Source organism: Triturus cristatus, chromosome 4_1 (assembly GCF_964204655.1).
Source record: "Triturus cristatus chromosome 4_1, aTriCri1.1, whole genome shotgun sequence".
Lineage (NCBI taxonomy): Eukaryota > Metazoa > Chordata > Amphibia > Caudata > Salamandridae > Triturus > Triturus cristatus.
The window spans coordinates 39,206,820-39,222,122 of NC_140585.1; the positions used below are offsets into that span (position 1 = coordinate 39,206,820).

At 48.9% G+C, this 15,303-nt stretch overlaps 1 protein-coding gene across 2 annotated transcripts in view; it reads right to left on the reverse strand.

Moving 5' to 3' along the window:
* Positions 1-15,303, reverse strand: part of SSRP1 (structure specific recognition protein 1) — a 168,038-nt gene that overhangs the window by 18,930 nt on the left and 133,805 nt on the right. For both annotated transcript variants that reach the window (XM_085651439.1, XM_085651440.1), the window contains exons 13-15: positions 15,085-15,211; positions 14,092-14,262; positions 11,488-11,582 (exon numbers count right to left, since the gene is read on the reverse strand). In XM_085651439.1, the coding sequence (XP_085507565.1) occupies positions 11,488-11,582; positions 14,092-14,262; positions 15,085-15,211 (393 nt within the window). The remainder of the gene's footprint in view (positions 1-11,487; positions 11,583-14,091; positions 14,263-15,084; positions 15,212-15,303) is intronic.

Below are 15,303 nucleotides of genomic sequence, written 5' to 3' on the forward strand. Positions count from 1 at the left end.
TAAGCTTTGGTTACCAAGGATAATGAAGAACATTTGAGAAATCACTAGGACCAACCGGTCAGGTTTAAGGTAAGCTCTGATTACAAAGGATAATGAACATTTGAGAAATCACTTGGTCCAACCGGTCAAGCTTTAAAGTAAGCTGTGGTTACCAAGGATAATGAATATGCTACTTACCAGTATGCATCTGTACTTGGCATGTAGGGCTGCTGACATTCATATCTGTGCATAGATCGCCGCCTAGTGTTGGGTCCGGATGTTTGCACGTTGTTGTCCTGGAAGAGTCTTCGAAGTATCCTGAGATAGGTGACTCCTCCCCTGGACCACAGTGCGCATGGGCATCCTCTCCATCCTCAGATTGTTTTTCGCCATTGTGGCAGTGATGGAGTTGATACAGAAAGTGATGACCATGCTATACAGTAATTCTGAGAGCTGCAGCTGCTACAGGCGCTGGGGAGGAGGGTGGGCGATAACAAACCTCTATGGTATAGCACTCCCTAGGTTCCAGGAGGTGGACGCCCTCATCAACCAACCTAGACCCGCAGATTATAATGAGACTATCTGGCATTCACCAGGCCCTAGTAAGGGACCTCGCAGATGTCTTCAACCCGGCCCTGCCTATTAGAAGGAAAAAGACTTGTGCTCCGTCTTGGTACACCTCCATCTGTAGGAAAACTAAGTCTGAGCTTCTTTCTGCAATTAAAGATGGTAGTGATAAGGTGAAGATCGCTGCCCTTAGGAGGGAGTACAAGGTAGCACTGGCCAACGCAAGGGCAGAGTGGGATTGGAATCACTGGCATGACCTGTCTGGAGCCCTCAAATCTAAAGATTTTAGAAAATTTTGGGCTCTTGTAAACAATGGAACAGGGGATTTGTTGTCTGCAGTAGAACCCAATATTGCCCCCTCTGTTTGGGAGGCTCATTTTGGGTCTCTATATCAAGAATCCACTTTCTGGCCGGAAGGGATGATGGTAGAGTCCCCCTGCTTGCCAGATGTGGCCTTGGAATTTTCTTTGGGGGAGGTGAAGCTGGCACTGGAGGGCTTAGCGCTGGGGAAGGCACCAGGGCTGGACAAGTTACCCGGTGATTTGTTCAGATATCACCCTGACATTTGGGCTCCGTACTTACTAGTCCTTTTCAATGCCATTTTGGGAGGTATGGCGATCCCTTTCTCTTGGTTAGGGGCTGAAATAGTTCCGATTTATAAGAAAGGGTCCCCCTTGAGTCCTGCAAATTACAGGCCTATCAGCCTGATAGATGTGCCCCAAAAGCTTTTTGCGCGCCTCATTCTGAACCACCTTTTAGACTGGGTCGAGGAAAATGACATCTTGAGTCCCTTGCAGGCTGGCTTCAGGAGAAACACATCGACCCTGGACCAGATCTTCCGCCTAGTTCTCCTCTACTGGAAGACGGTGAGGATCGAGGGCGGGAGATTGTACATGGTCTTCGTGGATCTGAGGTCAGCCTTTGACCTAGTCCCGCGCAGGAAACTCTGGGAGGTGTTGGAAAAGTTAGGCATTCCCCCCCAGCTACTTAACATCTTGGTCAGGCTGCATGAGAACAACTATGCGCAAGTTAGGTGTGGGAAGGATGGTAGTCTCTCATCCAGGTTTCCTGTGTGCCGAGGTGTGAGGCAGGGTTGTGTCTTGGCACCGACCCTGTTTTGTTTATTCATCAATAATGTCATCTCACATCTGGAAAACGTCAAGGACAACGACGCCCCCTGTTTGGCAGGTAGGAGGGTACCGGCAATCATGTTTGCCGATGATACCCTCCTCCTTTCAAAATCGCCAATGGGGATCCAGAGGATCCTGGATGGTTTTGGTCTCTTCTGCCATCAGCATGGGTTGGAGGTGAATACAGAAAAGACCAAGTTTATGATCTTTAACCCACCAACTAAAACTAGGCCTAATCCTACCCTGGGGACCGCTAGCCTTGAGAGGGTCTCCACCTTCATATATCTGGGGGTTACATTGCAGGAAACCTTGGCATGGGACCGACAGATAGTACGATCCAAGGCTAAACTATCCCAACTCTCGGGTGCAATCCTGAAAGTGGCTAACACTTCTTCCTTCAAGCCCATAAGCCCGGCCCTTGAAACCTATAAGACCCAGGCCAAGGCAGCGGCCATGTATGGCAGTGAGCTATGGGGACATAAAACGGTGAAGGGCCTATCAATAGTGGAAAATAGCTTTCAAAGGCGCCTTCTAGCCCTTCCAAGTGCCACGCCACTCCAGCCTTTGAGAATGGACATGGGTCTCCCCCCTATCGCAGAGGAGCTTGTGTCAAAGCCAGTGAAGTTCTGGCACAGGCTCTGGTCTACGGACGAACTCCATCATTATAGGGAGGATCTTACCCATGTCATGAGCTTAAACTCTAGCGGTAAAATCCCCTGGCTCACCTTTGTGGAAAACGAGCTGTCTGCCATTAACCTCCGTGTCCTGTGGGAGGACCCTGCACGAGGCTGCCGTGCAATCTCGCGCAAGGTTCTGGCACAAATCTATAAAGCCAGGTCCCTTGCACATTTGACGGCTGCTCAAAATAGTGGCACCTTAACCTTGCAATTTTTAGAATCCAAAAATTCTTACGTTTTCGAACCTTTTATGGATTTTATCTTTCCCATCCTGGCAAGGAAATTGTATGTTCAGTGGAGGTATAGCACACTACCTATTAATTCATACACTTCGAAGTGGTCAAATGGGGGCGACAAAATATGTCCCTGCTGTAATAACCATGTGGAAGATGACCCCCATATTTTGTTTGTGTGCCCTGCATACCAAAGGCCCAGAAAATACTGGATAGCGCCAATCTGTAAGAACCTGGGATTCAGAGAGTATGCACAAGCATACAGGATTTTGAAAACTAGTACCCTGGGCCACATTGTGTTTGCTGTTTCCAAATTTCTTATGGCCATTTGGTTGATTAGAAGGAAAAAAATTGTCTGAAGCTCCTTGAATTTTTTTTTTTTTAAAGATTCTTCTAAATGTAATTTTAACTCATTCCTCGCTGGGAGAGTCGTTTTTATTCAAATGTATTTTAATAATGTTTTATTGTCTGTAATGTTTTTATTGTGTCTTTTATGGTCTATATGACCGAAATAAAGAATTTTTGGAATTGGAATTGGTAAGCTCTGATTACAAAGGATAATGAACATTTGAGAAATCACTTGGTCCAACCGGTCAAGCTTTAAAGTAAGCTGTGGTTACCAAGGATAATGAATATGCTACTTACCAGTCATCTGTACTTGGCATGTAGGGCTGCTGACATTCATATCTGTGCATAGATCGCCGCCTAGTGTTGGGTCCGGATGTTTGCACGTTGTTGTCCTGGAAGAGTCTTCGAAGTATCCTGAGATAGGTGACTCCTCCCCTGGACCACAGTGCGCATGGGCATCCTCTCCATCCTCAGATTGTTTTTCGCCATTGTGGCAGTGATGGAGTTGATACAGAAAGTGATGACCATGCTATACAGTAATTCTGAGAGCTGCAGCTGCTACAGGCGCTGGGGAGGAGGGTGGGCGATAACAAACCTCTATGGTATAGCACTCCCTAGGTTCCAGGAGGTGGACGCCCTCATCAACCAACCTAGACCCGCAGATTATAATGAGACTATCTGGCATTCACCAGGCCCTAGTAAGGGACCTCGCAGATGTCTTCAACCCGGCCCTGCCTATTAGAAGGAAAAAGACTTGTGCTCCGTCTTGGTACACCTCCATCTGTAGGAAAACTAAGTCTGAGCTTCTTTATGCAATTAAAGATGTTGTTGTCCTGGAAGAGTCTTCGAAGTATCCTGAGATAGGTGACTCCTCCCCTGGACCACAGTGCGCATGGGCATCCTCAGATTGTTTTTCGCCATTGTGGCAGTGATGGAGTTGATACAGAAAGTGATGACCATGCTATACAGTAATTCTGAGAGCTGCAGCTGCTACAGGCGCTGGGGAGGAGGGTGGGCGATATGAATGTCAGCAGCCCTACATGCCAAGAACAGATGCATACTGGTAAGTAGCATATTCAGTTCGTGGCATGTGGGCTGCTGAATTCATATCTGTGCATAGAATACATAGCAGTACCTCCCATTAGCGGCGGCTACCAGTGCCAGCTGCAGCGGTCTGAAAAAGAGTTTTGAGAACAGCCTGTCCTACAGCTGCCTGCTGTTTTGAGTGTACATCTACACAATAGTGTTTGGTAAATGTATGTATAGTGGACCATGTGGCTGCTCTACATATATCATGTAAAGGAATGTTTCCCAGGAAAGCCATGGAGGCCCCTAACTTACGTGTTGAGTGGGCCCGTGGGGGAATCGTTAATGTGCGTTTAGTCTTTTGATAGCAAATTTGAATACATTTAACGATCCATCTGGCTATACCTGCTTTGGAGATGGCGTTGCCTTTGTGTTGTGGGGAAAAGGCAACGAAAAGTTGTTTTGTTTTCCTAAAGCTTTTAGTTCTGTCTATATAGTACATGAGGGCTCTTTTGACGTCTAGTGTATGGAGCATTCTTTCAGCGACATTGTGGATTCTGGAAGAAAACAGGCAGTTCAAACGTTTGATTCATGTGGAACTGCGATATTACTTTAGGCATGAATTTGGGGTTGGTACGTAGTACGACCCTGTTTGCGTGAACCTGTATGAATGGCTCTTGAATGGTTAGTGCCTGGAGTTCACTAACTCTTCTCAACGAAGTGATTGCCACTAGGAAAGCTACTTTCCAGGTGAGGAATTGAATCTCACATGAGTGGAGAGGTTCGAAGGGTGGACCCATCAGTCGGTGAGGACAAAGTTGAGGTTCCACACTGGTGCTGGTGGGTGTGTTGGGGGAATTACTCGTTTGAGTCCCTCCAAGAAGGCTTTGATGGCAGGCACTCTGAATAAAGAGAGGTGCTGCCTGTTTTGGAGATAGGCTGCTATTGCGGTTAAATGGATACGTATTGAGGTGTATGCCAGATTGCATCGGTATAGGTGTAAGAGGTAACAGATTATGTTTTGAATGGATGCATCTAGCGGGTTAATGTTATTGTTATTGCAATAAATGACAAATCTCTTCCATTTGGCCGCATAGCAAGCTCTGGTTGTGGGTCTCCTGGCCTCTTTGATGATATCCATACATTCAGGTGGTAGGTTTAGGTAGCCAAACTAGGACTTCAGGAGCCAGATCGCCAGGTTCAGCTGTTGCGGATCTGGGTGCTGAATTTCGCCATGGTTCTGCGTCAAATGCGTGGGTTTGATCCGCAGCCTTTGGTGCGGCACCACGGAAAGTTCCAGAAAGGTGGTGTACCATGGTTGGCGTGCCCATGTGGGAGCAACCAGGATGAGTGTCAGTGAGTGTTGTCGCAGTTTGCGTGCCACCAGCGGTATCAACGGCGCTGGGGGAAAAGCGTACGCAAATCTGCCGGACCAGTTCATCCATATCGCATTGCCCTGCGACTGTGGATGTGGGAACCTGGCGGCAAAGCTTTGGCATTTTGCGTTTTCGCTTGTCGCGAATAGGTCTATCTCTGGATGACCCCACTGTTGGAAGTACAGTTGGAGTACTGAGGAGTGTAGCTCCCACTCGTGCATCTGGTGGCTGTGTCTGCTGAGCAGATCCGCCATCTGATTGTCCTTGCCGGGGAGGTGTTCCGCCATGAGGAATATGTTCCTCTGAATGGCCCACTTCCACATGCTCTGAGCCAGATGAGACAACTGTGGAGAGTGCGTTCCTCCCTGCTTCTGTATGTAGTACATGGCAGTCATGTTGTCCGTCCGGATCAACACGACTTTGTTGCACAAGTGTACCTTGAAGGCTTTCATTGCCAGGAAGATTGCCATTGGTTCGAGAAGGTTGATGTGCATCTTCTTTTGTTGTGTTGTCCATAGTCCCTGCACTGTGTAATTGAGTACATGAGCTCCCCATCCCTGGAGAGACGCGTCCGCTGTCAGTACTATCTGTGGGACAGGCTCTTGGAACGGTCGGCCCTTGCAAAGGTTTTGTGGATTCCACCAATGCAGAGAGTTGTATGCCCGACCGCTCACCAACACTAGGTCTTTCAACTGTCCTTGAGCCTGATTCCACTGACGTGCTAGGCACTCCTGAAGTGGGCGCATATGTAACTTCGCGTGCGGGACTATGAAGATGCAGGAGGCCATCATGCCTTTCAACTGCATAAACACTCGCGCTGGAAGCGAGTGATTGGGTTTGAACTTGGAGATCAGCAGTGGTATGCTGTTGATCCTCACTAAATTTGGCTGAGCTGTGGCCGCCAGAGTGTCTATAGTCGCACCTAGGTACTGTTGTACGTGTGCGGGCTGGAGATGGGACTTTGGGTAATTTAGTGAGAATCCCAGACTGTGAAGAAGGTGAATGGTACGGGACATGTGGCTTGCACATTGCTGGGCGGACTTCGCTTGAACGAGCCAGTCGTCTAGGTAGGGGTAGACGTGTATATGCTGTCTCCGTAAATGTGCTGCCACCGTAGCTAGGCACTTCGTGAAAACCCTGGGCGCTGTTGTCACGCCGAAGGGAAGGACTTTGAACTGATAGTGCTGCCCCTGAACAGTGAACCTGAGGTATTTTTTGTGTGAGGGGTGGATGGGTATGTGAAAGTACGCATCCTTGAGGTCCAGTGAGGCTAGGAAGTCTCCCTGCTTGAGAAGCGGAAGGACTTGCTGTAGAGTGAGCATGTGAAAGTGCTCTGAAAGAATGTACTGGTTCAGGGGTCTCAGGTCTAATATAGGCCTGAGCGACCCGTCCTTTTTTGGAATTAAGAAGTAGAGGGAGTAAACCCCCGTACCCTGCTCGTGGATGGGTACGACCTCGATAGCGCCTTTTAGAAGCATACTTTCTACCTCTTGCTGTAAGAGCGTTAAGTGCTCTGAGGACATAGGACGGTTTCTTGGTGGTATTGTGGGTGGAGTGGAGGTTAACTCCAGACAGTAACCGTATTTTATAATATCTTTGACCCACCTGTCCGTGGTGATGGAGTTCCACGTGGACAGGAACCTTTGTAGTCTTCCCCCGACAGGTGTTATGTGGTCGGGAGGAAGGGAGAGGGCGTCACTGCTTGTTCTTGGGGGAGGACCTGGTGTTGCCGTAGCCACGTCCTCTGCCCTTTGTACTGGAGCCACGATATCCACCTCGGGTGTTTTTATCGTAGGTGGTCTGTGTATTGCCTTTGTTATACGTTTGTTGTGACCCCTGTCCTCTACCTGCTCCCTTGTTTCCGGGGCGACGAAAGGAGCCGCTCCGAAAGGACTGAGTTTGGAGAGCGCCCATGGACTTTGCAGTGTCCGTGTCCTTTTTTATCTTTGAGGGTGGTGTCAACCTCGGGGCCGAATAAATAGTCGGGGTTGACGGGCTGGTTCAGTATGTTGTTTTGTACCTCAGGCTACAATCCTGAGATTCGTAGCCAGGCATGGCGTCGCAGCATGACGCTTGTGTTTATGGCCCTGGCAGCCGTGTCTGCAGCATCTAGCGCACATTTGATGGAAGCATTTGTGAGTAGCTGTCCCTCTCTGATAAGAATTTCCGCACCTTCTTTGAAGTGGTCAGGGAGATGTTGGAGGAGGTGCTCCAATGTGTCATAGTGCGCTCTATCGTAGCGAGCGAGGAGCGCTTGAGTGTTGGCTATGCGCCATATGTTGGCAGCCTGGGCGGCAACTCGCTTGCCGGAGGTCTCTAGCACCTTGGACTCTTTGTCCGGGGGAGGAGCGTCACCTGTCGTTTGCGAGTGTGCCCTCTTGCGGGCATTCGCTACGACGATGGAGTCGAGTGGTAATTGTCCTTTGATGTAAGTAGGATCCCCAGGTGCTGATCTGTATTTTTTGTCAATCCTGGGGTTTATCACTCGTGCCCTGGTGGGTTCCTTGAAAATGTCCTTAGCCGGCTTGAGGACCCCCTTCAGCATAGGCAAAGTTTTCACATGTCTTTCTGAGGATGCAAAGGTGTCCATTAGAAAGTCGTCCTCGATGGTATCAGAGTGAAGCTGTACCCCATGGTTATTTGCCGCACGTTCAATAAGTGCGTTGAACGCCGCAGTATCCTCCGTGGGAGATGTTTTCGCCCCGTAGAGTTGTGGGTCCTGTGTATCGAGAGGTGCACTGGGGTCTGCAGGGTCGCCCCAAGTTTGATCAGGGTCCTGCTGGTCATCAGGGTCTGTCTACATGGTAGGGTGCTTGGTCCTCCATGTAGTCCTCCAATGCATCCGTGTCGGAGCGTGCGGGGGAGAACCGGTGTGGATCCTGGTAGGAGGAATGGAACGGTTCATAAAGGAGAGGTTCTGATTCCACAGGCAGCTTCCTTTTCAGTGGGATCCTGAAAGGTTCCAATGGCGGTTCCGAAGTTATTCTTCGGTCGTGGAGAATCATCCTGCCAGTGTCGGCGTCGATGACGCGTGACGTCGACGTCTCGTCCGGTGGAACCGGAGTCTGGGTAACCCGTGTCCTGAGTTGGAACATCTTCGGGATTGTTGACGGAGGCAAGCCGAAGGTAATGTTGGCTGGCCCCGTTGAGGGTGCTGGGGCTCCTATCGGGCCGGAACCCGACGGGTCTTTGAGGGTCGCCGTGGTTTTGGTGCTTTGCGTCGCACCAGGCCGCACTTGGGGCGTCTTTGAGGCTTTGGCACCGGGCAGGTTCGTAGAGCCGGGCGTGGATTTTTTCGGCGCCGGCGGGTCTTCGAGTCGAGGTGTGGAGATCACCACCGACGTCCTCGGTACGTGAGGCTTCGGCGTCGTCGAGGGAGCGACGCGTGGCGAAGCAGGCGGTATTGCCCTCGGTGTCGTTGGCGTCGGTAGCCGAGTAGGATTCTCGGTGCCGATGGCCTTTTTTCCTTTGCCGACTCCTATGTCGCCCGATTCCAGTTCGGCACCGAAGTCCCTCTTGGTGCGGTCGGTGCCGACGCGTTGCGCTGGCGTCGAAGGCGTTGAAGGCCTCGATCCGACCAAGGCCACTTTCAGTTTCGGTTTCGTTTGAACCGGAGCAGCTTTCGGTTTCGGTTTTGTGGTAGGGAAACCAGCTGGCTTATGCGGCAATGGCTGCCGCTGAACGTCCGAGGCCGGGCCCGAGGGCGGGCCCGAAGAACTGCGGGATGGGTCTCGGGTAAGGCCCGAAGGCGATCCCTCGACCGGAGCCAAAGGCCGTGGCGCTGGTGTTTCTTCGGTTTGAACAGGTAGGCCTTGTTAATCATTGGAGCTACTCTCCTCGGCCCCTAGGGCCTCCTCGTCGTCTCCTACCTCGGTGTCGTCTTCACCTCTGTGGAAGAGTGACTCGTCGGCCCCGTCCGATCCGGGGTCGTGTTCGGAAACGGGACTGGAGGGTATGGCTTCTAAGTCTTCGACGTCGGCCTCGTCGAAGATGTCTGCTGGGGCCGGTGCCGCGTGCCGCGCCTCGAGTCTCGCCGCTCTTCGGTTCCTTAGAGTCTTCTTGGAACGGAACCCGGCACAGGCCATGCATGTCGACTCGTCGTGGTCCGGTGAAAGGCATTTGTTGCACACCGGATGGACGTCGATGTGTGGGTACTTCGCATTGCATACCGGACACCTTTTGAATGGCGTCCTGGATTCCATCGTCGAAGTCGTCGACGGACAGGTAAATGCGAAAGAAGTCGGTGCTGAAAAGTTAGTAAACTAACAAATTCTATCGAAACCCGATCGATAAACAGTACCGACGCGAACTAAAGGCCTTTTGGCCTCGACCAAATATTTTCCTAACTTGAGCTAAGATAGCACATCCGAACCCAATGGCGGAAAAAAACAATCTGAGGATGGAGAGGATGCCCATGCGCACTGTAGTCCAGGGGAGGAGTCACCTATCCAAGGATACTTCGAAGACTCTTCCAGGACAACAACGTGCAAACATCCGGACCCAACACTAGGCGGCGATCTATGCACAGATATGAATTCAGCAGCCCACATGCCTCGAACATTTATTTTCCAGAAAGACACATATGTAATCAGTGATGTAATATCGGACGTCATCAGCAGAGGATTGCGGTCGCGTGAGTTATAGTTGCCTGCACTAACTATAACGGGGGAATTTCATTGTTTTATTACGAGGGAAATGTCCAGCTAACTAGAACATGTGTGACACCTATGGTTTTTTAAGTGAATTTGCAAGGTTTTTTAAATGCTAATTCTTAACTATAACGTGTGTGAAACCTATGGTTTTTTAAGTGAATTTGTACGTTTTTTTAAAATGCTAAGTTATGTATTTATTAATATTTTTTTTTTCAGATTTTTCGCACCGTGCGCGCGCTGTGGGCACTCGAGCACCCACGATGCGTTGTTTGTGCCGTGCGCGCTCCCCGCGCTTTAAAAAAAAAAAATGTTTTTTTTCACGCTTGGGGGTCCTTCAGTGACCCCCTGACAAAGGCTAGGAGGTCGGGAACTGTCCACCCTGCCCCCTTTTCACGTTCTCCACCTTTGTTTTTCACTGCCTCAGACTGCGAGAGACAAAATGGCGGCCGACACTTCCTGATTTCGACCGATTCGAATGTTTACTGACATCTAACAACCAATCAGAATTGCGCTCGCGCACGTCACCGTGCGAGGCTATAGATATGTATGTACTTTTAACTGCAATTTTCTCAGTAACTAATGAACAGATTGACTCCAGATATGCAAAAGGCACATCCCTGACCTGAGGACTACCTCTTTGCCAAATTTAAAGTACTTCTGTTCAGCCGTTTGGGCTGTACCTTGGACTAAAGGTCCGCATGGGAAAAACGCGTTTTGGGACCCCCCTTTTTTCTCAGCCCCCGCTTGACGAATCCCCCCGAGACTTTCAGGGTAGGAGCGGAGCGCCCCACCTATTTTGAAAATTTCGCGAGGATTCATCAATCGGCGCCAAAGTTATTCCAAATAGAATGTTGCGGATTTCCTATGGAAACACGGTCCTAATTATAACTATCTACTGGCGACCGCCAGTAGATAATACATACACACACATACATACACACACAAATATATATATACACAACCATTTAAAACATAAAATAAATAAAAGGATGTAAAGACCTCAATCCTCAGAGCCTGAAAAGGGCATGTCTTGGACTTGCCTTCAAGATGAGGTGCAAACCTATGATGAAGCACATCAGCTCGGGAGAGTGAGTTTTCTCACTTTTTAAATCGACACATTAAACAGTTAGATGGTGGTTTAGCATCCCTCTTGGACACAGTTATACAGCCCGGGGATAATAACCTAATATACCCTCTAAATACAACGGGTATATACCAGCACTGCCGTAGCTGAAAGGCAGTGTCTGGTTTTCCCATTTAGTTTTCTCCTGCTTTCTCTGAATAGCTTTAGGTTTTGATGTGCCTTGCGGGTGCATTTTGTGCGCTTACAGCTTGTGGAAGTGCCTGCATGCTCCAGTGAGAATCTTTACCACATTCAGGGTTTCAGGACTAATCTTGTTAAGTGTGGTGTCTGCACTGTGGGTCACAAATGATTTAAGCTGTTTTATGCCTGCCGCTCATATCAAAGGGTTGTTGTACAATGCAAGGCCCTTACTCACCCACTGTCTGACTCTGCTCCTCCACCGCTCTCTTTGTACGCCTTCATGGCTTTCTCGTAGTCTTTCTTTGCTACTTCCGCCTTGCGGTCCCACTCCTACGAGACAGAGAAACACAGAACAAAGCAGTCAATACGTGACTTATGGAAGGGACAACAACTGGGAGGAGGGGGACTGTGGTCAGACTGTACACCCAGCAATCACCAGGCTCCATGAAAATCATAACAGAAACCCTCCTCTCGATGCATCGGAGCGCCTTGCTCACTGAGGTACCAAATCGGACAGACCACTCTTCTGATTAGACTGGGACCTTCATAAGAGAAAAACGCAGCGTCATACTCTGAACCTGCGGACTCTGACCCCCAACATACATTTTAAGAGTGAAAGCTTCTCCATAATTAAAGTTTAGTTTGGAGGTTGATTCAGCCCGTTCCAGAGGAAGGGGATGATGTAAACTTGACGTGTGGCCTCATCTGGAAGATCCACAACGGAGGATGAGTGGCGGAATCTGTGTGGCACATTCTGCCAGACACATCTAACCCACAGGATGCTGGCTTTGAATGTCTTAGTCACCTACCAGCCGATTTACTCCCTCAGAAGAGAGGCTGCACACTTGTCTCAAGCAAGCGCAAAAAACAATTTGAATACATAATTAATGAGGCTGTTCTTGCAATAACCTGAGACATACAGATACCCAAACATCAACCTGATATGAAAAGTACATCTCAGGACAATGAAGGCAACACACCCAAACAAGATCAGAGGGAAAGAATCTGAGAGGAATCGAGAGAGGGAAAGAGTCCTTTCAAAAAGAACACAGGTGAAAGGGATAACTGGAGCTCAATTACTGGGGCTAAACTATGAAAAAAACCGAATAGGTATCTAGAAGCTAAACTACTTACAAAGACCTATATGTAGTAATGAGGCAGGCTACAGCAATAAATTGTGGGGAAATATTCTGGCAACTAGGGTCTTCTCCCTGCACTCTCATCCATGGATCCTTCCAGGCATTCGAGGGTGAGGCTATTTCAAAATCCTTGCCTCTCCACTTTGGGGTTCCTCAGGGGTCGCTCCTGAGCCCCACTCTTTTTAATGCGTACATGGCTTCTTTTGCGGACATCGTTCTTCCCTTTGGGGTGCATATTGTGACCTATGCTGATACCCAAGTGGTTGTTGCGCTAAACCACACTGACAGATCTCTAGACGCCTTTGTCTCTGCATTGTAGAAGTGGCCAAATGGATGAAACTCTCGCATCTAAAATTGAATGTTGATCAGACCGAGCTTATGCTCCTTGGCAATCCCCTTCTTTTTAAGGCAGACACAATGTGGCCAGCTCCATGGGCCCCGCACCTGTCTCTAAGCCAGAGATAGAGAGCCTGGGCGTTTGCCTTGATACAGACCTCAGCTTTAAAGCCCAAGCCAGGAAGGTCGTGGCTTCCTGCTTTGACATTTTAAGGATGCTCCGTAAAGTGCTCCCTCTGCTCCCCTCCCAGGCGAGAAAACTCATGGTCCAGGCACTTATTTGTTCCCGCCTGGACTACGGGAATGCCTTTTACCTTGGTGCCCCGAGCTCGGTCCTTGCTAACTTCAAACAGTGCAGAACTGCGCCGCAAGGATTGTTGTGGGGATTCCAACCCAGCAGTCTGCAAAACCTGCATTGACAGCTCTCCACTGGCTCCCGGTCTGGGAGAGAGTCCAATTCAAGGCCTTGTGTATCACCCACAATATGATAGGAGGGAAAGGACCATCAATTATTTCCTCTATGGTCCTGCTCTACCGAGCTAACAGGCGGCTGCGTTCAGACAAGTACTTTTTGGCCCCTGTCCCCAGAATCAAGAGGGCCAGAACCGGTGGCCGGATTTTCTCATACAATGCTGACAAACTTTGAAATTCCCTCCCTCTACGTAAGGAACTAAATCACATGGCCTTCCGTAAGCTGTTGAAAACATGGCTCTTTCCCAAGTCATTCTTGACGCTTCAGTTTCACCGCTAGGTGCCGGGATGCCTCCGGGTAGCTGTGCGCTCTTTGTGCTTTTTCATTCAATCATTCATTCATTGTCTTTCCATCTAGATCTCATGCTGGCAAACTAGGGTATTTTCTTCTTGATCTCATGCCGAAAAACTAGGGTCTTTTCAACCACACTCACCCATGGGTCTTTCCTTCTAGATGTCACGCTGTAAAACTGGGTTCTCCTCGTGGCACTCTCACCCTTGGTCTTGCCCTTCGAAAACTCATACTGGCTTCCCTTGGACTTCCGGACATCCTCCTATCTTTGGCCATTCTTACACTGCACCCCCCATTATACCATTGCCCTACAACCTTTTTAAAGTCTGTGCTGTGCCAAGTCATCATTCTCTGGAACCCCTGCCCCACCATCTCTTAATGAAGTCATGGCCTTGTTTTTGGTGATTAATACTTTAAACCCTTAGCTGCCTGTAGGTTCAGATGCTCAGAACCCTCCGCTTGGCACAGACTGTACAGCCCTGTCATTCATCCTTTCAGTGTTTCCCTTGGCTGTGCCCATCACTCCCACACCTCTCCCTCAGAGACAACCTCTTTGCTGTGCCTGGTCATGTCATTCACACCTGCTAATCGTACGTCTTACCTCCTTGTCGTCCTTGGTCATGCCCTTCCACAGCTCCCCTGCCTTCTTAGACAGGTCAATGATGCTGATGCCAGGATTATCAGACTTGATCTTCTCTCGGCTGGCATTCAGCCAGATCATGTACGCAGACATGGGTCGCTTGGGGGCATTGGGGTCCTTGGTCTTCTTACCCTGGATGAGGATGAAAGGATAACAGTCAACAACATGTTAAGAATAAAGCACATTTATTCTTCGCGAGATCATTTTTGAGCAAAGGAAACCGCAGATAAGCGCTAAACCAAATGCTACCGTCTCTTTTCACTTCACCTCTCAAAACTTATTTTGAACCCACCTACTGAACAAAACGTGGAGGTCCAGGGGACTATAACATAAGTGGGTCAGCATGTGTTAGCATCTATCAAGGTTAAGAACGCAAATTTGCTTTAATAAATCCAAGTCAACATGTTGCCAAGTGTTCTATGGTCACAGGAACAACCAGAGGTATTTATCATTTCGCACCGTGAAAGTCAGGAGTGGAAGTTATAACCTAAGCACTTTAAAAAAAAAAAAAATGAAGTGGACAGTTTTTTTTATTGAAGTTTAAACATAAGATGCTGCAAAAGACTACATTGCAGTCAAAACGAGAAAAAAGTGTTCCAGAATCATAGTTACATCCTCTGGATTCATCCCCCACCCCCAATCCCACCCCACCTGATAGGTCACCGCAATTTGGCATTTAAGCATCACTTTGTCCATCCTTTCCATCAAAGAAATTCACCACCGCCTCCATCGACGCAGACCTAACGCAGTCTGAATGCCCCAAGATAGGCAGGTAGAGTTTTCTACAACTCCTCAAACTCCAAGTGCTTTCCACTCATATTACTAATCAATCATTTCACTCCCACTGGAATGCCATCCAACCTGCATAGGCGCAATCGGGCGCATGCCCAAAGGTTACGACAATGCTTTCTACAGCTGAAAGTCTGATAAACCCCTGTGGTTCTAGGATCTCACCTCTGATGCTTTCTTCCGTGGCTTCCTTTCCTTCACCACCTTTGGTTTTTTGGGAGGTTTTGGTTTAGGCTCTCCATCACTGTTCTCGCCCTCGCTAGAGGAACTTGCAGAGACGTTGCTGTCAAACCTATACAAAGCCAGAGTCACTTTACATTACTTCCATGATATAATTAGAAGGGCAACTGCTGAGGGTACAGAAACATGGTCATATTTTAATTG